The sequence below is a fragment of the Aspergillus uvarum genome (assembly GCF_003184745.1).
Source record: "Aspergillus uvarum CBS 121591 unplaced genomic scaffold BO82scaffold_4, whole genome shotgun sequence".
In the NCBI taxonomy this organism is placed as follows: Eukaryota; Fungi; Ascomycota; class Eurotiomycetes; order Eurotiales; family Aspergillaceae; genus Aspergillus; species Aspergillus uvarum.
The window spans coordinates 91,687-114,616 of NW_020291301.1; the positions used below are offsets into that span (position 1 = coordinate 91,687).

General features: G+C 52.9%; 1 protein-coding gene across 1 annotated transcript; it reads right to left on the reverse strand.

The window, feature by feature from the left end:
- Window positions 1–777: 777 nt before the first annotated feature.
- BO82DRAFT_418294 (nonribosomal peptide synthase) lies at window positions 778–22,545 on the reverse strand (the record flags this gene model as incomplete). Its single annotated transcript, XM_025640062.1, has 4 exons — window positions 21,870–22,545; window positions 14,022–21,809; window positions 7,444–13,968; window positions 778–7,386 (listed from the first exon to the last, which is right to left on the reverse strand). Exons 1-4 carry the CDS (start codon window positions 22,374–22,376, stop codon window positions 778–780), a joined length of 21,429 nt encoding a protein of 7,142 aa, XP_025496279.1. The 5' UTR covers window positions 22,377–22,545.
- Window positions 22,546–22,930: the final 385 nt, after the last annotated feature.

A 22,930-nucleotide genomic window follows, 5' to 3' on the forward strand; every position in this document is an offset into this window, starting at 1 on the left:
GCCAACCGGGACCCCAATCCAGAAAGTTCACCGGTGAAGCTATACTGTAATCCCAGCTAGCTGTTGAAGAATGAGGACACAATAATCGGCGGAACGAGACAGACAAAAATTTGAACCTCCTCTCCCCGGCTTACATAGCTGATCAAGCCCGTGCAACAAGGAAAACACAAGTTGTTCGACCCGGAGCAAAGCTTAGCTTGAGATAAATAAGAGAAGGTTGTTGTGGATCGTCGAGTGCACCACGATATTCACTTCATCGGCTAGTTTCTTGTCATATTCAAGCCACTCAATGTCCAAGATCCGGTGCGTTACAATTGTTAGTGGACTCAGCCACGCTCTGAATCACCTCTGCCGCTTTCTATATAGCTAAGATTTGAGGTCTCCCACCACATTAAAATCACAGAATCAAATAGAACCCGGTATTTCTAGAATAACTACTATGCTCCATTGAGAATCATAAGGCACCTAGCTGAGTAGTCGATGGATGGGCTATCGAAGCGAATTGTTCCGCTACTCTGGGCTTTTCAACAGTGATCTACTACAGACAGAAAGCCTGACAATGATGAAGTTAATCTATGTTGTGAGCGGATACTACAGTCCTTTATGAGTGTTCTATATCAGGTAGGAAAGAAGTAAAGATTCTCCTTTAACTTCAAAAACCAGGTAAAAAATCCTAATCTTGACATACAGAGCACAGGACAATTCCTAATCAACGCTAGCGCAAAAGCGAACAAGAAATTTGGGACAAAATATACAAATCAAAAATAAACAATATAATCACGCCTTTGTGCGGCCAAACACCACCTTCTGTGAAACAGTGGCCTCAGCACCAGGGAAATAGCCAATCTGGCGCATGTAGGTGATACTCTTGCGCAACGACGCCAGCAGTTCATTCTTCTGGGGCCCTGGCTCGGCGCCATGTGGCTGACCAGCCGCGACGGGCTGGCCCATGTAGCCACCGCCGGCCTCGAGGAAGTGCAGGACGGGCCACAGGCGATGAGATTCGCCCTGGGCATGCACCGCTGCCTTCATGGACTCGAGCCACTCGGCTGGGCCCATCGGTTGTAGAGCGTAGCCGAAGTCGTCGACGAGCATACGCCAGAGCTCCTGCGTCGTCACCGCGAGGCGGACCCTGTTTTCGATGCCACGCGGTTCTTTGCTGGAGAGTTGGTTGCTAATCACGATGGAGGCAACTTGCTGGGCACCTGCTAGGAGGATAACATTCTCCGGCTCTTCTGCGTTGAAGCCACCGGTTTCCACGGCAGTTGCCACGACACGCCAGAGGAAGTCGTCCGTGTTGGACACGCCGGACTGGGCAGTGCCCACGATGAGACCTGGCTTCACGATTGACACCGCCGTCGTCGCGTACCGTTGGGCAAAGCGCTTCACCACGAGGTCGGCCACGAACTTAGACTGGCCGTATCCAGTCGCGTGGGCCAGCTCGGCGGCCAACATCTCGTCGGTAATGTTCTCGTCCAGGGGGACGTGGCCGCCGGACACAAAAGTGAAACTAGGAGGGGCAGGCGAGTGCGTCAAGGCAGCCAATAGGGAGACCACGCTGAAAACATTGACTGCGCGTAGGCGGTGATAGTCTGCACCCCAGTGAACCATGGCACCGTTGTGGATGATGGCATCAATGTGCGACTTGGCATCGGTGCTGCGGCCCTTGATGGCCGCCCATTGTGCGGCGCTCAGACCGAGAAGCGGCGCGGCGAGATCGCCAACCCAGACGCTCACCCGCGAGCGGTACTCCTCTTGCCACCATTGCGCTGCAGTGGCCGACGCAACAATCTTTTCCATAGCATGCTGCTCGTCTCGTGCACGAACGATGGCCACCACCGTGCGACTGTCGGAGTTGACCAAAAGCTGCCGGAGAATCTCACTGCCAAGGAAGCCCGTGGCGCCTGTGAGAAGAACCCGCTCAGCTCGGTCGGTGGCCAGAGGTAGGGTTTCCACGTCCGACGCTTCGGCAATCAGGGTTTCCATCATGACATCGGCCTCTGCGAGAAGATCGATTCCTTGCTCGTCGGTAGCGTCGTCGCCTTGCTCGATCATGCGTGCCACATCCTGAATACTGACGGTGCTGTCCATGAGACGATCAAGGGACAGATTCACGTCGAATCTGTCACGGATCATCGCACGCAGCGAGACCACGGTGATGGAGTTCAATCCGCTCTGCGACAGAATGATGTTGCGACCTTGAAGCGATTCGAGGTAGGCCTCGTCATCGCCAGCCAACAGCTCACTGATGGACTCACTGAGGGTCAGAGCGAGGGTGTCAGCCGGATCAATGGGCGCCGCTTCATGACTCGCTGTTATACCGCTCTGAGCGGCGATTAGTTCATTGGTGGAGTCGTCCATGTTCTCAAGCCACTTCTGAAGCTTGGGGCGGTCGATCTTGCCGGAGGCGAGGAGAGGTAGAGTGCCCACGCCGATGAAGGTCTTGGGGACCATGTAGGGCGGAAGATGAGTGGCCAGGTGATGCTTCAGCTGACCAGGAGACATCAGGCTGAGCTCTAGATCAGCAAGAGACAAGGGGCGCAAATCTGAAACCTCTTGAGAGTCGTCGTGACCGTTAAGCGTGTATACCACGACAATACTCTCCTTCATGCGTCCGGCACGTGGCACCGCCACGACGCCATGCTTGATGCTGGGGAATGTACCAGCATGGTGCTCAATATCGCCCATCTCTATACGCAGACCACGGAGCTTGAATTGAGTGTCCTTGCGGCCGATGAAGTGGATCGTGCCGTCCTCGTTAAGTCGGACGAGATCTCCCGTCTTGTAGAACCGGCGAGGAGCTGCCGATGACTTTGTGCTGGGCAAGAGCTGCACCCAACGGGGATTTTCAATGAAAGCCGCGGCGGTCTTTTCGGGTTCGTGGAGGTAGCCCCGTCCGACGATGGCACCTTCAACCAGCAGCTCGCCCACGGCGCCCATGGGCAGGAGAATGTCATGGTCTTCGCGATCCACGACCCAGATATTGCAACCCATCTTGCAACCGATGTTGGCAGGCTCAACTGTGGGATCGCTGACTTCATTGGCAGCCACCGCGACGGAGCATTCACTGGGCCCATATCCATTGATCAGATGCAGCTTGCCGGCCCAGGTCTGGATGTCAACCTTAGCCAATGCTTCACCACCGAGAATTAGGGTCCGCAGGCTCGGCACATCTGAGGGGGCGATGGTGCGGGCGACAGAGGGTGTCATAAAGGTCCAGTTGATGTTGAGATCGTTAATGATGTCAGAGACCTTAGAACCATGATGAACATCTCGAGGAAGGCAGATGCAGCCGCCACCAATTAGCCCAGTCAGCATTTCCAGAATGCTAACGTCGAAGGTGTATGGAGCAATTTGCATGATCCGTGTAGACTGCGAGATGCGGGACCGGCGCGCGTGGTGGACGGCACCACTGAGGAAGTTCGAGTGTTCGATCACACATCCCTTAGGTCGTCCGGTACTACCAGATGTGAAAATGCAGTAGATGATATTGTCTGGTGTCACTGCAGTCACGGGGGGTTCGCCATGAGAAGGAAGCGTATCAAGCGAGGCGGGGGTGATGCAGAAGACTGCAAGCTTGCCTCTCCAGGTTGGTTCCAAGTCAGGGGAGGTGAGGACCAACTTGGCATCAATCTGCTGGAGAATGAACTCGAGACGGTCTACCGGGTGGCCTGGGTCGAGGAAAACAAACGCACTGCCACTCTTCATCACAGCAAGCATGGCCACCATCGCCCAAGGGGATCGCTGGAAGAACAAGGGAATGATTTTGTCAGGCCCAGCGCCAAGCCCAGTCAAGAAGTAAGCCAGACGGGTGGAAAGATCGTCAAGCTCGCCATAGCTGATCTGGGCCTCCTGGGAATCAATTGCGATTGCCTCCAGCTGCAGCCGAGCGCGCTCGTGGATCAGCTCATGAGCCAATCGGTAAACACGATCATCAGGCGATTGGTTCAGCTCCTCGAGCATCTGGATGTCATTATCACCCAGAAGCTGCACCTCCTTCAATGGCTTGGTGCTCGCGTCTCCGCCACCAATTTGGTTCACAAGGAAGTCGAATTGGTGCAGGATGTTCGACATTTGCTTTTCAGATACCACATTGCTGTCATATCCAACTGAGACCAGGACTTGCCCGTCTGCAACCTCGCATTCAGCCACGATGCCAAAAGCGGGAATGTCAAGGTCCGTGACAGGAATCCGCTCCAAACCAATGGGAGAGATCATCTGATCTTGCTGAGTCTGGATGAGGATAAGGTTCTCAAATTTGCATGCGGCCTGGCACTCGGGGCTGAACTTGGCGATGTTTTGGAGACCAACATGCTCATGTGGGATCATCGCAACCATTTGCTTCTGTAAGTCCTGCAGAAGGTTCTTGACCGTTTGCGATTGGTCAAACACAACGCGTACTGGCAAGGTGGTGATAAGGGGGGCGACAATCTCCGTGGTTCCGGCGATAGGAGCGTTGCGGCCAGTCTGGGTGATACCGAAAACCACATCGTCGGAGCGAGTGTACTGAGAGATGTTGAGAGCCCACGCGGTGCGAAGAACTGTAGGCACTGTGATATCGGAGTCCGCCATCTGCGGCAAACTGATGGAGTGTGTCATGACGCTCTTGGCCCTGGTTCGGTAATTCTTGGGGACCGAAGGAAACTGCGGTGCGGAGCAAGCGTCGAAGGTCGACTTCCAGTACTGCCGAGTGGCAGACTTGTCGAGGTTGGTGAGCCAGTGGATGAATCTGTTGAAGGGTGGGCTGGGAGTTGTCGACTTCTTCAGATACCTCTGTTCAACCAGATCCATCATCAGGCCGAGGGACCAGCCATCGTAGATCGCATGGTGGGCAGTCCACACGAAATAGGTCTGTTCTTCTTCTCGGATAATGGCATACCTAGCGAGAGCGGTACCGTAACTGACAGGAATCTCTCGGTCTTGGCGGAGGTAGGCAGTCAAGTTGTCGCCGTAGGTCCACCGGATTTGACTGATAGCAGGGCTCAGGACAACTTGGTAAGAACCCAGACGGCCGAGATCAACCAGTCTGGTACGCAAAATATCCAGTTCTTCGGCGACAGCCATCCAGGCAAGTTGGAAGTCTTGAATGTTGATCGTGCTGGGCAGACGGTACACAGCCTGCAAAGTGTACAGCCCGTGGTCTCTGGCAGTGAGAGACATGAGGCCTTCCTGCAGCGGAGTGCAAGGATAGACATCCTGTAGGAGATTGCGTTGGATGCCCGCCTTTGAAGCTGCGAGATCGATGAGGTCCTCTTCCAAGGTTGGCAGCAGCGAGAACGGCTCAACCTGAGTAGGGACAATGACATCAGTGGCGGCGACAACAGTGGCCATTTCGCATAGCTTCTGGTGCTGGAAGATATCTCCAACGGTGATGGAAAGACCAGCCTTGCGAGCGGCAGACACCAACTGCATGGCACCGATGGAATCGCCGCCGATGCGGAAAAAGCTGTCATCAGCACCAACAGACTCGGGGCTGATCTTGAGGACGGAGGCCCAGAGCTCCTGCAGGCGCTTTTCCATCGCTGTTTCCGGGGCCCGTTTGTCGCCTTGCGCAAATGAGTATGTCGCGATCTGTTCAAGAGATAGATTGGCTCCCAGAATGCGAAGCGCCTTTCTGTCAATCTTCATGGACGTGTTTCGGGGGATATTGATCATGTCAACAAAGACAGATGGGATCATGTATGCTGGTAGCGTTTCCGCGAGCGACTGCTCGAGATGGCGCACCATGTTTTTGAATTCACTGCTCGGGTCCCTCAGGAACGACGCCGGGTCATCCGAAGAGCCTTTGAGGGAGTCCTTGGCAGTACCTTCAACCACGATAAAACCAGCCAAGATTTGTCTGCTGCCCTGGCTGAGAGGCTTGATCATCTCCACAGCAACCTGGGTATTCTCGGGAAGCCTGGCACGAAGTTGATATTCGACTTCGCCAATCTCGATTCTTTGACCGTGGAACTTAATCTGAGTATCCTTGCGTCCCACAAACTCGAGACGGCCGTCAGGGCAATGTCTCACCAAGTCACCGGTCTTGTAGACACGCTTGGCCGCCGGTCGGGTATCGCTGCGCAGCCATGCTGGAGTGTCGATATAGGCGGCCGCGGTCTTCTCTTCGTCTTTGAGATAGCCTCTTGCCAGGTTAGGTCCCTGCACAATCAGCTCTCCGACGCACCCGATAGGAACCAAACGGTCATGGTTATCGGGCTCGGTGACCCACAAGTAGCAGGTGATACCAGCGCCGATATCAGCACAAGAGCTTTCAGGAAATAGCTGTTGGTTGCTGGTCCAGATCGAGCACTCGGCAGGACCGTAACTGTTGATGAGACGAACCTTGTCGGCCCAAGTGTTGTGGAGGTCCCGAGAAATTGCCTCTCCTCCTAGAGTCAAGGTTTTTAAGGTGGGGACGTCACCCGGCTTGAGCAAAGAAGCGACTGACGGAGTCAAAAAGGTCCAGTTCGCTTCCATGCGCGTGATAGCCCCCGAAATATCGTTCATTCTCTCGGCATCGGTTGGCACGCAAACACAACCACCGTGTGTCAATGTGATATAGGTCTCTGCGATACTGACGTCGAAAGTATAGGCCGCGTATTGAAAGGTGCGTGTGTTCGGACCAATTCCCACAACCGAAGCATTTGCGAGGAACATGGTACACAGGCCCATGTGGTCAAGAATAATGCCCTTGGGCAGACCGGTACTGCCTGAGGTGAAGGGCACAAAGGCGGCATTTTCAGGCTGAGCTTCGCCAAACTCTGAGTTTACCTGTTCGGGCAGGCTTTGTAACAATGCATCAGTGACAGCAACAACATCCGAGGCCATGTCGGTGAGTCGCTGAACGAATTGAGGAGCAGCAAGGATCAGTTTTGCTTCGCAGCGGGAGATGACCTCCTGAAGTCGAGCCGGCGGGTGAGATGGATCGAGCGGCACACAAGCACCGCCGGCTTTCAGGATACTCAACATCGATACAATGGTCCAGCACGATTTATTGAAACAAACCGGAACCAGAACTTCTGGTCCCACCCCACGACCGCGCAGGAAGGCTGCGAATCGCGTAGTTAAATCGTCCAGTTCAGAGTAGGTAAAGTTGCCATCCGTGGAGCAGATTGCTGCGTTCTGAGGGTACTTCAGTGCAGCGCGGTGGAATAGTTCATGCACTGTGTTGCGAACAGGCTTGTAAGGAGTCGAGTTCCACCGTAGAAGTTGGTCCTTCATTGCACCACTGGTGAAGTCAACTTCCCGCAAAGACGCCTCCGGCGAGCGGGTCAAGATATCAATGAAGTTCGAAAACGACTGAGCGACAGCCTTTGCTTGTTGGTCCGAAAGTGCCGAAAACCAATAACTAAAGTTGATTTGTAGCTCTTCGCCCACGACGCTAGCGTTAACCGCGATATCATACTGTAGGTGAATTAGCATTGGCAAGCCAAAAGGAGCTGGGTGAATTTGCAAACTTACCTCAGTGGAACCACCACCAGCAAGGTTCTCAAAACTGATTACATCCTCCGCAGCATCTGCAGCAGCAGAAGCAAATGAGAGTGTTGTGTTGAAGGCTGACCTTCCCTGGAGGTCAAGAGCATGATGGATCTCTGCCAGAGAGGAGTGCTGGTAAGTCAAACTGTTCAGGACATCGTCGCGAGCTCCCTCGAGAATATTGATCAGCTTCTTGTCCTCCGAGAAAACAACGCGTAAAACCATCATATTGATCATGGGGCCGACAATGCTTTCAGCATCATCCAACGGGATATCACGACCATGGGAAAGATATCCGAAGCTAACATCTCCCGCGCTTGTATAATGACGGAGCACAAGTGCCCAGGCGGTCTGCAGAACGCTGGAAATGGTCAGACTCTTTCTGGACGAGAAAGCAGCAATCCTGCGGAAACCGGGGACATTGAATTGCAGTGACTGCGGCTTTCTCAATCCCATTGCATCCTGATTGATGCTGGGGAAGTAGCATGGCTCCAGCCCGTCGAGGTATGTCTTCCAATACTCAATCGCATTGTTTTCCTCTTGCTCCTGCAAGTAGGAGATGTAATTACTGTAAAGCGGAGCCGGACTGGAGAGGCTTGTCTGGTAGGCTTGAGCGACCTCACGGAGAACGATGTCCATAGATGCTGCATCAAACAGGGTGTGGTGCATCCGGATTGCACAGCAGACGGACCCACTAGCATCAGAGCAGATAGTGAGACTGAGCCAAGGCTCCAGGGACTTGAACTTGGGAGCAGCAAGACCGTGCAAGAAGTCTTTGGCGCTGCCGTTGACACCCTCGATGACAATAGGTTCATTGTGAGCCTTGCGCAGGACGACCTGGTCGAATGCGCTACTCTCTTCGAGACCCTCGATGAAGATAGTGCGCAAGATTTGATGGCGACCAACGACTGCTTTCCAGGCGTCAGCGAGCAGGTGCGGATTCACTTGATCTGATGGGTTCCTTGGTCGGATCTCATAGATGTTGTCCACGTTATAACTTCCTACTCCCTTAGTTTGGGCTAGTAGAATACCCTCCTGGAGAGGAGAGCATGGGTACACATCTTCTACAGCATTCAAGTCTGTGAAACCCACACTAGACAAGCGCTGTTCTAGGATGGTTTCGATGTGGCTGTCCTCAAGGCGTAGCAACGGGTATCTCTTCTGAGATTGTACAAGCATTTCGGAGGCAGACTTGACCTCGTCTTGCGCAGAGGCCTGCTCACGCTTGGCTGCTACCATGGCGGCGAGCTCAGAGATCGATCCAGTCAGGAGAACCTCCTTGATGCTGAGCTTCATTCCTGCGTCTCGCAGCCGGTTCATCACTTTCATGGCAGTGATAGAATCACCACCGAAGCTGATGAACGAGCGATTGAGAACAATCTTTTCTGTCGGAATATCCAGGACCTTAGAGATGATGGCTTGGATTGCACCTTCCGTCTCGTTGGCAGGAATCGCGGATCCAGCTGTCGCCTCGAGCTCAAGGATCTGCTCCACAATCTCGCCATCCAGCTCATCAACCCATTTCTTGACCTGCTTTATATCTGCTTTGCCAGAGGTCTGTCTCGGCATCTGCTCTACTGCCACAAAGACAGTGGGCACCATGTATGATGGGAGGTTCTCTCTGAGAGTCTGCCGGATGCTAGAAATCTGCAAATTGGAGTATTGCTTCCATTCTTCAGATAACGGCCGCAGAGGCTCGGGTTGGGTGATCTGTTCTTCGGTGCCCTCAAGAGTGAGGACAGCAACAAGGCGATTCTTGAGAAGACCCTGCTGGGGCAGCAGAACCGATGATTGTCTCACAGCTGGGTGCGACCACATCTTGTGATTGATTTCTCCCAGCTCAATGCGCTGACCGTGAAGCTTCACTTGGGCGTCCTTTCTTCCCACGATCATCAAGCTCCCATCTTTGGCATAGTAGACCAAGTCACCTGTCTTGTACAGACGACCTGTTTCTTCAAATCGCTGTTGGAGCCAAGTAGGATTCTCAATGTAGACCTCCTCAGTCTGCTTGGGGTTCTTGTAATATCCGCGTCCCACGATGGGGCCTTGAATGAGAAGTTCGCCAACCGAACCAATGGGCGCGAGGCGGTTGTGATCATCCGGGAGAGTGATCCAGCTTTGACAGCCCAGAGGCACACCGATATTGGCCGGAGAGCTACCAGGAACAAGATCGACTGTCACACAAATCATGGAGGTCTCTGTAGGGCCGTAGACACCCTTGAGAGTGACCTTGTCACTCCAAACTTGCACAACATCGTTACCCACTGCTTCACCACCCGTCACGACATGCTTGACCAAGGGTATGTCGTCAGGCTGAATCATTCGCAGCACTGTGGGAGTAAGCATGACAGAGTTGACTCGCATGTGATTGATGGCGTGCACGATGTCTCCTTGCTTTTCTTCCTCAGTGGGGAAGCAAACACAGCCGCCCACGCAAAGGGTGGTAAAGATTTCCATGAGCGAAGCATCAAAAGTCAGCGCACTGAATTGAAGAACCCGCGACTCGTCGTTGTAGCCAAATACCTGGCCTTGATAGACAAACGATGAACAGGCAGAAGCATGTTCAATCATGACACCCTTGGGCTTGCCGGTACTTCCGGACGTGAAAATCACGTACATTAGATCGCGAGGGCTTCCCTTGACCTCGAAATCGCCTGCGGGATGGCCGATGGCCTGAAGCGCTTCAGAGCCTATCTCAACGGCATTCAGGGCGCCGAAGAGGCTAGAGTGACCACTAAAGATCTCGGTTGTTTCCGCATCAACAACGATCAACTCCGACTCCACGTCTTCCAGAATAACTTGCATTCGGCTGGGTGGGGAAGAGGGATCTAGGCAGACAAAGGCTGCACCAGTCTTGATTACTCCGAGCATAGCGACCACGACCCAAACGGATTTCTCCAAACAGATTGGTACAATCTGACCAGGGGCAATGCCACGAGTAGACAGATGGTGAGCGAAGAAAGTAGATAGGCTGTCGAGCTCCCCGAAGGTTAAGCTGACACCATCGGATTGCGTAACGGCCAACTGCGCGGGGTGAAGCTGAGCTCGCTCATAAATGAGATGATGCGCGCACTTGGTGACCTCCGGGTAAGGTGTGGCATTCCACTGGCGAACTTGTTTCTCATCCTCTGCGCTGAACGCCTCGACGTCACCGACCTTAAGGTCGGCTTCATTATTGCAAATTTGATCAACAACTTGATGGAACTGCTTGGCGAGCCGTTGCACCTGATAGCCCTGGATAACCTTGCTGTCATATTCGAAATTCAAGGTGGTATGGCCATCCTCGGTGAGAATACATTCCACGTTCAGAGCATATGTATGCAATCCCTTGGTGGGAACCTCAACTCGCTCCATTCCGAGCGCAGTTCCACCAACCATCGCTGGCTGAACAACGAACAGGTTTTGGAATTCACAAGCGGCCTTGCAGGCGGGGTTTATCTTGCTGATATTCTGAAGACCCAAGTGCTCGAATGGAATGGCTTCCGTTGTCTGATTCTGCACTCGAGCTAGGAAATCCCCTACTGACATGGACGGATCAATCGCAATGGACATTGGCACTGTGACGATGGTAGGCCCCATAAGTTCAGAGACTTGAGCAAGATTGACATTCCGGCCACTGCGAGTTGATCCATAGGTAACACTGGAAGAATTGGTCAACAAGGCGATCGTAAGAGCCCAGGCAGCGGAAAGCAGTGTGGATGGCGTCACATTTGACTGGCTATTGAGGGCAGTGATCTCAAGATTGTACGTGAACGCCCGGTCCACATCTGGCTCATAAAGGGAGCTGGGAAGTTGAGGAAAGACGGTTGGCGAAGCATCTTGAAGTTGAGATTTCCAGAATGCGATGGCGTCTACACTGCTCTGCTGCTGCAAAAACTGAATGTACTCAGCAAACAGAGGGCGAGAGATTGAATCGGATTGATCCTTGTATCTCTTCTCCAGTTCGTCTAGCATCAGAGCGAAACTCCAACCGTCATAGAGAGAGTGGTGCGCGGTCCAGACGAAATATCTATCCAATGTCAAACCATAACGACTTAGTGGTGTTCCGTAAGTCATAGGCTTCTCCTTGTCTTGCGCGAGATACTGTGTTAGTGTCGAAGCATGACCCCACCTTATAGCCTGCTTCAGGACAACCTGGCATGTGCCGTGAGTCTCAGTGGAGATGATGACAGTACGGAGAATAGGGTTCGACTCAACGACCCGGTCCCAGGCTTTGCAGAAACTGTCCAAGTCAATGTGTGGTGGTAGCTTGAATGGAGCCTGGAGGACATATGCATTGGCTTGGCTGGTAGTCAAAGCAAGAAGACCTTCTTGCAGGGAGGTGGAAGGATAGACATCCTCGACCAGGTCAAACTTCTCACTTGAAATATGCTTCTGTACAATCGAGCGAGCATTTTCAACGCCGCCGACCAGGCTAAAGGGTTCCTCATACTTCGGTACAGCAGAGGCACCTTCAGCTGCGACGGCAGTCTGTGCCATGTCACTGAGTTTGGGGTTGTTGAATATATCGGCAACAGACAGAGACAGGCCTTCACGACGAGCAGCAGTGGCCAGCTTCATTGCTTCAATGGAGTCACCACCGACACGGAAGAAGTTGCTGTTGGCACCAAAATCAGACACCTTGAAGAGGGCACTCCAAAGCTCTGCAATCTTCTTTTCCATGGGTGTCTCCAAAGCCTTCTTGCTACCGCTAGCGAGAGAATATGGCTGAAGCTCGGTCTTGGATAAACCATTGCAGAGCTGCTTCAGCACTTTGCGGTCAGTCTTACCAGAGGCGGACTTTGGCATTGTAGCCAAGGGAAACCAGAGATGGGGCACCATGTAAGGTGGCAGGAGCCGGACAAGCACGGCTTCAATCTCGAACATCGTTTCTCGGAGGTCGTCAGTCATGGGCCGCAGGAAGCCCTCGACTTGGGCCTCCTCGGTGGCCTCGAACTCCAGGAAGGCTGAGAGGATCTGTCGTCCACTACCATGTTCAGGCTTGAGCGCATCGACTGCCACTTGAAGAACCTGCGGGAACTCGGTTTTGATATGGTGTTCTACCTCTCCCAGTTCGATACGCTGTCCGTTGAGTTTGACCTGGGTATCCTTACGGCCGACAATAGTCAAAGTGCCGTCGGAATTGTATCTACCCAAGTCACCCGTTTTGTACAGCGTCTGCTCACCCGCGTGGTACTCGGACATCCAGCTGGGTCCGGAGATGTAGCTTGCCGCAGTCCTGACTGGGTCGTTCAAATAGCCGCGGCCAACAATGTGACCATGTACCACGATTTCACCAATGGCTCCAATGGGAACGAGTTTGTCGTGGTTATCAGCATCAACAATCCACAGTACCGAACCAACCGGGTATCCAATAACCTCTGGCTTGAATCCAGTCTCGCTGAGAGGATTGTAGCAACAATAGACGCAGCATTCGGCGGGACCATATCCTCCAATGAGGTTGACATGATCTTTCCATGTATTGATGTTATCCTGGGAAATTGGTTCACCACCAACCATGAGAGTGGTTAGGGAGGGAACGTCCTGAGGTCCAAACAGGCGAGCCAAAGTTGGAGTCATGAACATATTGTTGACTTCCATCTCCCTCATAGACTGTACCATACTACTCATGCGGTCTTCCTCCGAGGGAATGCAGACACAACCACCATGGTACAATGTTGTGAAAGCCTCGAGGATAATGGCATCAAAGGTATATGATGAGAACTGGAAAATGCGAGAATCATGTCCGTAGTTCATCACCTTTCCGTGGTGCTCAAAAGATGAGCAGGCAGCCTTGTGGTGGACGACAGCACCCTTAGGCTTTCCTGTACTGCCAGATGTGAACTGAACATACATGATGTTCTCCGGGGTGACCGCTGTCTCAGGGATGTCATCGCCTTCCTCGGGAAGCTGATCCAACATCCTCGGTGAGACGACAACCAAGTCTGCAATAAGCCTCTCACAGCGCTCTCGAGTCTGGGGAGAAACAATCAGAAACCTAGCTTTGGTGTCTTCAAGAAGACCCTTGAGCCGATCATCAGGATGTTTTGGATCAAGGAGGACAAATCCCCCACCAGCCTTGAGAACTGCAACGAGAGCAACAATCGTATACAAAGACTTTTCAAAGCACAGGGGAACGCAATCATCAGGTGAAACTCCCTTCGCGATCAGACGGCGTGCAAGACGCGTAGATGCTTTGTCAAGTTGTTCATATGTGTAGTTTGCCTCCCATGACTCCAGAGCATGAGAATTGGGGCGATCCACCGCATTCTGGTGAATGACTTCGTGCATGCAGCGATCGACCTCAAAGGGGAGCTGCTTGTTCCAGTCGCTCAAAGATAATTTGTCCAGGGGGCTAAGCAGATTCACGTCGGCCAGGAGAGTCTCGGGGTTGGAGAGAAGCGACATAATGGCCGTACTATAAGTGTTGGCAATGTGAACGGCCTGACCGCTTGAGAGCTTTGAAGTCCAGTACGTCAGATCAATCCTCAATCCTTCCTCCCTGGTGGCGACGTTGACGGTGATATTGAACTGAATACACGGTTAACGAACTTGACAACATTCCTGGCATCTTTTGGTCTTACCTCTGTCGGATCATAGTCATAGACAGTGTGGAGATTCAAATCCATGGACTCTTCGGGCGAATACCTCTGGAAGGACATCGCAGTATTGAATAATCCTTGCACGGTGACGCCCAGGGCATGCTGCATCTCAGCCAAAGACACGTATTGGTGGGCCATTCCGTTCAAGAACCCATCCTGCATGTTTTGGAGGGCGAGCAATGCAGACGCATTGGGATCAAAGTCCAAGCGACAGACAAGCATGTTGATGAAGGGACCCACGGCATCCTCGATGCCATCAAGAGGAGCATCACGACCGGAGGTCAGATAGCCGTAACAGACGCTTTCTGTACCAATGAAAGTTCGGAGCACCAGAGCCCAGGCAGTCTGAACCACATTGGCAACGGTGATTCCATAACGCTCAGAGAAGGCACTCAGAGCTTCTTTTGTCAAGCCTGGCAACTCCACATCAATGGATTCCAGCGCTTGAACTTGTTCCCTTCCGTCATTAAGGATCGGAAACTGGCATGGTTGAACATCTCGAAGGTAACTATTCCAAAACTCAAGCGAATCTGCCTTCTTAGCCTGTTGAAGGAAGGTTACGTATTCGACATAGGACAGGGCAGCGGCGCTGCTTAGCTCCTCGCTGTAGGCGCGCCTCAAGTCGCGCTCAATTATAGCCATGGACGTACCATCAATCAACACATGATTGATCTCAAGTTTGAAGAAGATCTGGCCGTCTTCGGAACGACAGATGGCCACTTGATGGGGCGCCTTTCCTTCGGCGATTCCCACGGGCTTCAATGCGCGCAAAGCCTGAACAGGGTCGCTGCTATGAAGCTCCACCACTTGTGCCTTCATGCTCTTAAGCACGAGCTGGTCGTAAGGCCTGTCGGATGCAGCACTTTTGACAAAAATGGTTCTCAGCATGGGGTGGCGGTCGATGACGTGTTGCCAAGCAGCAAGCAATTTGGCACTATCAACTCCCTCGCGGGCAGTGGCTTTCTTGATCGTGAAGAACTCGTAGTCACCCGCGGATTTCAATTGACTCATCAGCAAACCGAGTTGCATAGGTGAGCAAAGAGAGAGGCTCTCGACCTCGTCGATCGTCTTCACCCCAACCTCAGGCAGGATAGAAGCTGCCAGGTTCTCCAAGCCCTCATATGACATAGACAGAAGGGGGAAGTCACTCAGGGTGAGGATTTCCGGATGCGCCATCAGTTCATCAATGCCGCCTTCGAGCACCCGACGATAGTGATTGATCCAAGAGCTGATACCCGCTCTATGGCCCATCTTCTTGTTGTACTCAAAGGTAAACTGCATCTGCCCGTTGGAAACACCAGCGGAAATCTCGAAAAGAGAGTAGCGCCGCATCGTCGAGCTGATCTCGACACAATCAGTTCCGGTGATGGTAGATTCCTGGAAAAGAGCGTCAACTTTTTGGAGTTGTTGGTAGAGACCAAGGTAATTGAAGACAATCTCCATATCCTGCATCTCATCGGTCAGAGAGTGGGCTGTGAAGTAGCGCCAACCATTGTCGGCAACCCGGCGGCGGTTGTCCTTGAGCCTCTTGAGAGCATCGAACCACTTGTCCTGAGACGCCTCGTAGCTGACGGGGTACATGGTGGTGAACCAGCCCACGGTGCGTGAGAGGTCAATAGCCGACGTCCAGGGCTCACGGCCATGTCCTTCCAAATAGACCGCAGGGGCTTTCCGGTCGGAAAACGTGTGACGGAATGAATGGAGCAAAGCTGCAACCATGACTTCCGTTGGCTCGGTGCGCAGAGGTAAATTACAGTCTCCAAGAAGCAGCGACGTCCTCTTAGCATCGAGGGTGAAACACTCGGTAGTGATGTCTCCCCAATTGTTTGATTCTCCTTGCATTCCCCAGTAGTCGAAATCTCCAACAGGGGCTTTTAAGTCCCAAGTGGACCGTTCTGAAAAGTTCTGGGAAACATATTCATGTTGCAGCTTTACCCAGCTCTGGAAGGAAGTGGTAGGCTCCGAGCTGATTTTGCCAGTCTTGATCACGTCTTCAAGATCGTTGAAGATGATTCGCCAAGAGACTAAATCGATAACCAAGTGATGGGCTGCCAAGAAGATGTAGCTAGCCTCAGGAGTCGTACATACTTGTGCTGTCAGGACAGGCCCTTGGCTAATATCGAAGAGAGTCTCCGCCTCACGGAACTTAGCGATCATTTCCTCTCGATTGCAGGATTCTCTAGGGAGTAAAACAAAGGATCCCGAAACATCGTTGGTTATCTTTTGATGCCAAAATCCATCGAAATGCTGGAACCGGGCTCGGAGCATAGAGTGCTGTAGCACAATGGTTTGAAGTGCCTTTTGGAGCTCCTCTTGGGAAATATCCTGGCCCAGCTTCAGAACAAAACTCTGGTTGAAGTGGTTTTGTCCTTGAGGTTGCATCTGGAAGAGAAGTCGTTGAATGGGAGCGAGCTCAAACCATTCATCAAGAACTTCAGCCTCCAAAGCCGAATTATCTGCGGTGGATTGTTCAATGGACTGTGCACGCCCAGCAAGGGCAGCAACTGTACGAAGTTTCAGGACATCCTGAACCGTGACTCGAACATTTTGAGATCGCAGTCGAGACATGACTTGCATCGCCGAGATGGAATCGCCACCAACACTGAGGAAGGAAGTATTGAGGCCCACGGATTCCAAGGGGATGTTGAGCGTAGCACTGAACGCGGACTGCACTTTTCTCTCCATATCCGAGGTAGGCTGGGCTGTTGTCTCGGCAGTCGCCATAGCTGCAATAGACTGGTAGGTAGCTTCATCAACATCCTCGAGCCATCCCTTCAAAAGCTTGCGGTCGATCTTTCCAGACAGGTTGAGTGGAATCTTTTTCAGAGGAATCCACACAGCCGGCACCATGTACGGAGGCAGCTTCTCTGCAAGTCGATCCTCAATGATGTTAGTCATTTCAGCTGCTCTCGTCTTGTCGCTTCCCTGGACCAAGGTGATATCGCTATTAGGCGAGCCACCACTGCGCTGGGCGATTTCCTGCAAGGAAAGAATACAAACCAATCGGCTCCTGTAGGGGCCAGCCGCTGGAACGGAAACCATCGCGTGTTGAATCTCCGGGCTCTCGGACAGGTGGACTTCAATCTCTGCCAATTCCACGCGCTGTCCTCGGACCTTGGCTTGAGTATCCTTTCGTGCAACGAAGCTCAGGGACCCATCCTGGTTGAATCTGGCAAGGTCACCGGTCTTGTAAATACGACGGTACTCCTTGGGAAAGGTCTGAGGCAGCCATGCTGGGTCCTGAATGAACGCAGACTGGGTCTTTCCAGCCTCGTTCAGGTACCCGCGGGCAACCGTCGCTCCTTGGACGACCAGTTCACCAACACAGCCGACGGGCGTCAGCTTATCATGGTTAACAGGGTCAACCAACCAGATAAGAGCACCAATGGCGTGTCCGAGAATAGCCGGGTTGCTTTGTTGGGTAGCAGGAGGGTTAGCCGAGCAGTAAACGGAGCACTCAGCCGGTCCGTAGCAGAGAATCAGGTTCAGATTGTCTGCCCAAGTCCTGATATTCTCTCTTGTCGGAGCTTCACCACCGAGGGTCAGCGTTCGAAGGGTCGGGACCTGCTCGGGACGGAGCAAGTTGGCCACGGTTGGGGTCAAGAATGCATAGTTGGCTTTCATGCGGTTGATCGCCCCGGCGACATTGTTCATGCGCTCCAGGTCTGAAGGAATACAAATACAAGCACCCTTCATCAGTGAGGTAAAGATATCTCCGACGCTGACATCAAAAGTATGGGCAGCGAACTGAAAAACCCGAGATTCGGCATTAATGCCGAACGCCTTGCTGTGAGCGGCCGCGCTGGAGGCAAACATGCCGTGCTCGATGATGATACCCTTCGGCTTTCCAGTACTGCCGGAGGTAAACAGCACGAAAACTGGGTTCTTCCGGTCCGCGCGCGGCGCCAAGCTGTTGGAAGCCAAATCATTTGACTCGAACCATTCCGGACTCAGCGCCACGACCTTACTGACAAGACCACTGAACATATGACCATGCTCCGGTGTGGTCACAACTAAGTCTGCTCCAGCATCGGCAATAATACCTTTGAGTCGATCAACTGGATGTCCAGGATCCAGGGCGACGCAAGCACCTCCGGCCTTGATGATGGCTAACATGGCAATGACTGTCCAGGCAGATTTACTGAAGCAGTGAGGAACCAAAGTCTCAGGCCCAACACCAAGGCTCACAAGGTGACGGGCGAAACGATTTGAGAGTTGATCTACTTCAGCATAGGTGAAATCTCCATCCCAGGAGCAGATGGCAGAAGCATCGGGGGTAGCCAAGACTTGACCAGCAATGATCTCATGAACGCATCGTTCCTCCATGACCGGAAGTTTATGGTTCCAGCTCATGATCTGAGTATAGTCGTCCTGACTAACAAGACTCAGATCACCGAGCTTTACTGTGGGACTTGAGAGGAGCTCGCCAACGATATGCTCGAGCTGGGAGCAGATCCGCTCGACCTGCCACGATGACAGAACGCGGTCATCGAAGTCAACCTGAACGCCAACTTTGTCTCCAAGAAGCAGGCACTGAACGACCAAAGCATAGGTATAGATTCCCACGTCCGGTGACTGGATTTTCTGGATGCCTAGAGAGCTGATGTTGCTCTCGTCCTCCTCGGGTTGAACAACAAGCAGGTTCTGGAAGGCGCATGCAAGGCGGCATTCGCGGTTAATCGTGGCGATGTTCTGCAAGCCAGCATGCTCGTAGGGCATCATCTCAATGGTCTGACTTTGAACTTTGTTGAGTAGATCAGCCACTGTTTCATCGCGGTCAAACTGAACCCGAAAAGGGACAGTGGTGATCGTCGGCGCAGCCATCTCTGAGACGCTAGGAACATCGACGTTCCTTCCTGCCACAGTCACGCCAACTATAACGTCATCACCAGCATCCGAATATTGACACATGAGGACGGACCAGGCGGATCGGATCAACGTCGAAGCTGTGACACCCGACGCGCTGCTGCCCTTGAGTCCGAACTCATGGTGGTGAATACTGTTAACTCGTGGTTGATATGTCTGAGAAGGCAACTGTGGGAACTTGGGGGGATTGGACGAGGACAGATAGGACTTCCAGAAATCCTTCGTGGCGCCTGCATTCATGTCCTCGAGATGGGCAATGAAGCGGTTGAAAGGGGCCACGTGCGGTTGCGACAGACCATTGCCCTTGTACGCCTCTTTCACCCGCTTCCAGAGGAGGGGCAAAGACCATCCGTCATACAGTGCATGGTGAGCAGTCCACACAAATGTCGCGCCTTTAATGCCAGGGATCAGAGCGTACCGGGCCAGAGAATCACCGTATTGCATTGTTTGCTGTGCATCTGCTGCCAAGTACTTTTCGACATTGGTCGGGTATTTCCAGTCAATAGAGGACTTAGTGACAACCTGGTATGTGCCAGCACTGTCCGTAGGAACAATAGTCGTTCGAAGAATCTCTGTGGTGTTGACGACAGATTCCCAGGCGGCACGGAATCTTGCCAAATCGATCTCAGCTGGCAGCTTATATACGTTCTGATAGATGTATGTTCCCGGCTCTCCTTGGGTGATAGCCATGAGGCCTTCTTGCAGAGCAGTTGCAGGGTATGCATCCTCAATGTCCGAACGCTCTAGGCCCCACTTGGAACTGAGCTCATCCATAAAGATGGAGATATCAGCGACATGAACCAGAGCGAATGGTCTGATTACTTCATTTGCACTCTCCTGGAGCTCCTCGGCAACCCTCGACATTCCTTCCAAAGTAGGATGACGGAAGATTTTTGACACGGTGAGGCTCAATCCTGCGGACCGAGCGACAGCAGACAGTTTCATGGCTGCGATCGAATCACCTCCCAGCTGAAAGAAGCTGTCATCAAGACCGATGGTTTCATATGAAATCTTCAATACTTGAACCCAGATGTTGACAATCGTCTTCTCGGCTGCTGTGGTAGGCTCGCGCTTCACGGTATTTGCACTTGCAAGAGAAAATGAGATAAGCGTCTCAGCGGAAAGGTCCGCAGCCAGGTCTCGCAAGCTTCGTCGATCGAGCTTACCGTTGATCGTGGTCGGCATTTGAGCCATGGGAACGAACACCGAGGGGATCATGTAGGAGGGGAGGTGAAGAGAGAGGTCCTCTTTGAGCTGGCAGAGTTGCTTGCGCCGCTCTTCAGACATACGGCCGAGGAGTGAGGTTTCAGTCTGAGCTTCATCCTCAAAATGGATAAACGCTGCGAGCGTTGGTTGTTCGCTCTGCACTTTAGGCTTGATCACTTCAGCCACTGCCGCTTGCCAACCAGAGCAGAGGTTCTTGAGATGGAATTCGATCTCGCCGAGTTCGAGTCGTTGACCGTTTATCTTGACCTGCGTATCTCTGCGACCAACAATATTGAAGGTTCCGTCTTGGCTGAGGTAGCCCAGATCGGCGGAGCGGTAGAAGCGGCGAGAAGGGTTGGTATCTGGCACCCAGCTCGGATTCTCAATGAAGGCCGCACTTGTCTTCGCCTCATCTTTGAGATAGCCCCGAGCCAGACCTGGTCCTTCGATCAGCACTTCGCCGATAGCGCCCACAGGGCACAGTACGTTGGGATCCATGGGATCCGTGATCCACTGTAGGGCTCCGAGAGCCAGACCAATATTGGGAGCCGGAGTGTGCGGCTTCAAGCTGGGACGACCAGCGCAAAGAATCGTAGTTTCCGCCGGCCCGTACATGTTGTTGAGTTGAACATGATCGGCCCAGGCTTCGATGATTTCTTGCTTCTGGGCTTCACCTGCCGTCGATATGGTCTTCAGGCAGGGGACGTTGGCGGGAGTAAGCATGTTCTGAACGGTGGGTGTCAGAAGTGCCCAATTCACTTCCAACCGACGGATGAAGCCTTCGAGGTCGTCCATTCGTTCCTCCTCCGAAGGCACACAAACACATCCTCCGTGGACCAGAGTGTTGAAGATTTCTCCCACACTCAAATCGAAGGTAAAGGTCGCGAACTGGAGAGCCCTGGTGGAGCTACTGAGACGCATGATCACGGCATGGTGGATCATACTCGAGATCAGGGCACGGTGCTCCACCACAATACCCTTGGGTTCTCCCGTACTACCCGAAGTAAAAACTACAACAGCCGGGCATTCGGGCTGAGCAAAACGAATCAGGGCTTGTGCGCGACCCTCTGCCGCAAGCTCGCTGATCAATTCTGTTGTGACAGCGACGGAATGCTTCACAAGGCCAGAGAAAGTGCTGACGTAGGCAGGTCCTGCCAACACTACTTGAGCGTCAATCCTGTTAAGAATGACCGTTTGGCGATTGACAGGGTGTTGGGGGGCGAGAGCGACGTAGGCGCCGCCGGCTTTGAGTACGGCCAGCATGGCCACAATCGGCAGGGTCGACTTGTCAAAGCAGAGGGCTACATAGGAATTGGGGCCAACTCCCAATCCCTGGAGGTATGCGGCCAGATGGTCCGCCTGAGTGTTTAATTGCTGGTAGGTCAAATCCCCGCCGAAGCCGGCAGCCGCCGGCGCATGGGGTTGTTCGAGCGCCTTGCGCTCAATCCACGTATGGACACATTCGTTGATGGTCACTGGCATGTCCGCATTCCACTTGAGAATTTGCTCTCGGTCTTTTTCACTGCAAAGGTCGAGGTGAGAGACGGGGGTGGGGCCTTGATCAGTGGCCGCCTGCAGAGCCTTCTCAAGTGATCCTGCAATGCTTTGGACTTGGCTCGTAGACAGAGCAGAAGCATTGTATTCAAGAGCAACCTCGATTGATTCCAAGCTCACTTGCGCTACGACTTCGATAACATGCTACAGACCATTAGCTTCCGCAGACTCGCCGATCGTTAAACCAGAGGTCACGCTTCTCACCTTGTCACGCGTGACAGACAGAGATTCACTGCGCCCGCCGACATAGTTCACTCTCACACCAGTGTCAGGAACCACATTCGACAGGCTCTCAATCTCCTGCAACGACATGTCCTGGTGCAACAAAGACGTCTCCTGCCACCGGCCAAGCTGATTCAACAGCTCGTGCACCGTGGTGGAGCTTCGCGTCCAGCTTGCCCCGCAAATGCCATTCTTCACGGATGCGCCGTTTTGCAGAATGCTCACGAACGTGACCGTGTCTGTGCCCAGGAATCGACCCAGGACCGCTGCCCACGCGGTCTGCAGGATCACCAGCAGCGAGGTGCGCTGCGAATGAACGAGCGCATTCAGTGTCTGCAGCTTGATCCCGGCGTTCACCGTACAACTGCTCCACTGTGCTTCTCCCTCGTACGCATGAACGAGGTGGGAGAGACGGCTGATCTCCATGCTCGCGAGGCTTTTCTTCCAGAATTGCACAGATGAATCTGCGTTCGTGTTGTTGGATGCCATTGTGTTTATATGGTATTGATTATGATTGTATTTCGGAAGAGAAGATGTAGGGGTATTTTGTAAAATGGTCTATAGAGTCTATGTCAGCTATTCAAAGAGGGTATTTTACCTTTTGGTCGTCTATGGGTACAATAGGCGCAAGAGTGGAAGATGCAGGGGCGCGGTTGTTTGAGGGGACTGGATTGGAGTCAAAATAGAGTAAGGATGAAGAAGTAGAGGATACTGGCAAAGTCCCTCAGAAAGAGTGTTCAGAGAAGTGAAGTCAGCACTGTCCAGAACGAAGATCAGACAATCCCAGCACGAGCGCACGTAGAAGTCTCAGTTGTTGTAACTTCACCTCAGTGTGACAGGCCTTTGCCATGGACTTTAACAAAAATGATTGCACATAAGGCTGTTTGCCTCTGAATTGACCAGCGATAAGCAGCCTCCAGCCTCGCGCACTCACGAGGGACTCCACTCCACATCTCCACATGATTATGGGGGCGGTTTGACAGTCGGAGGATTGTCAAACACGCAAACAGAATCAATCTCGCGCTAATACAGAGAGTGGAGAG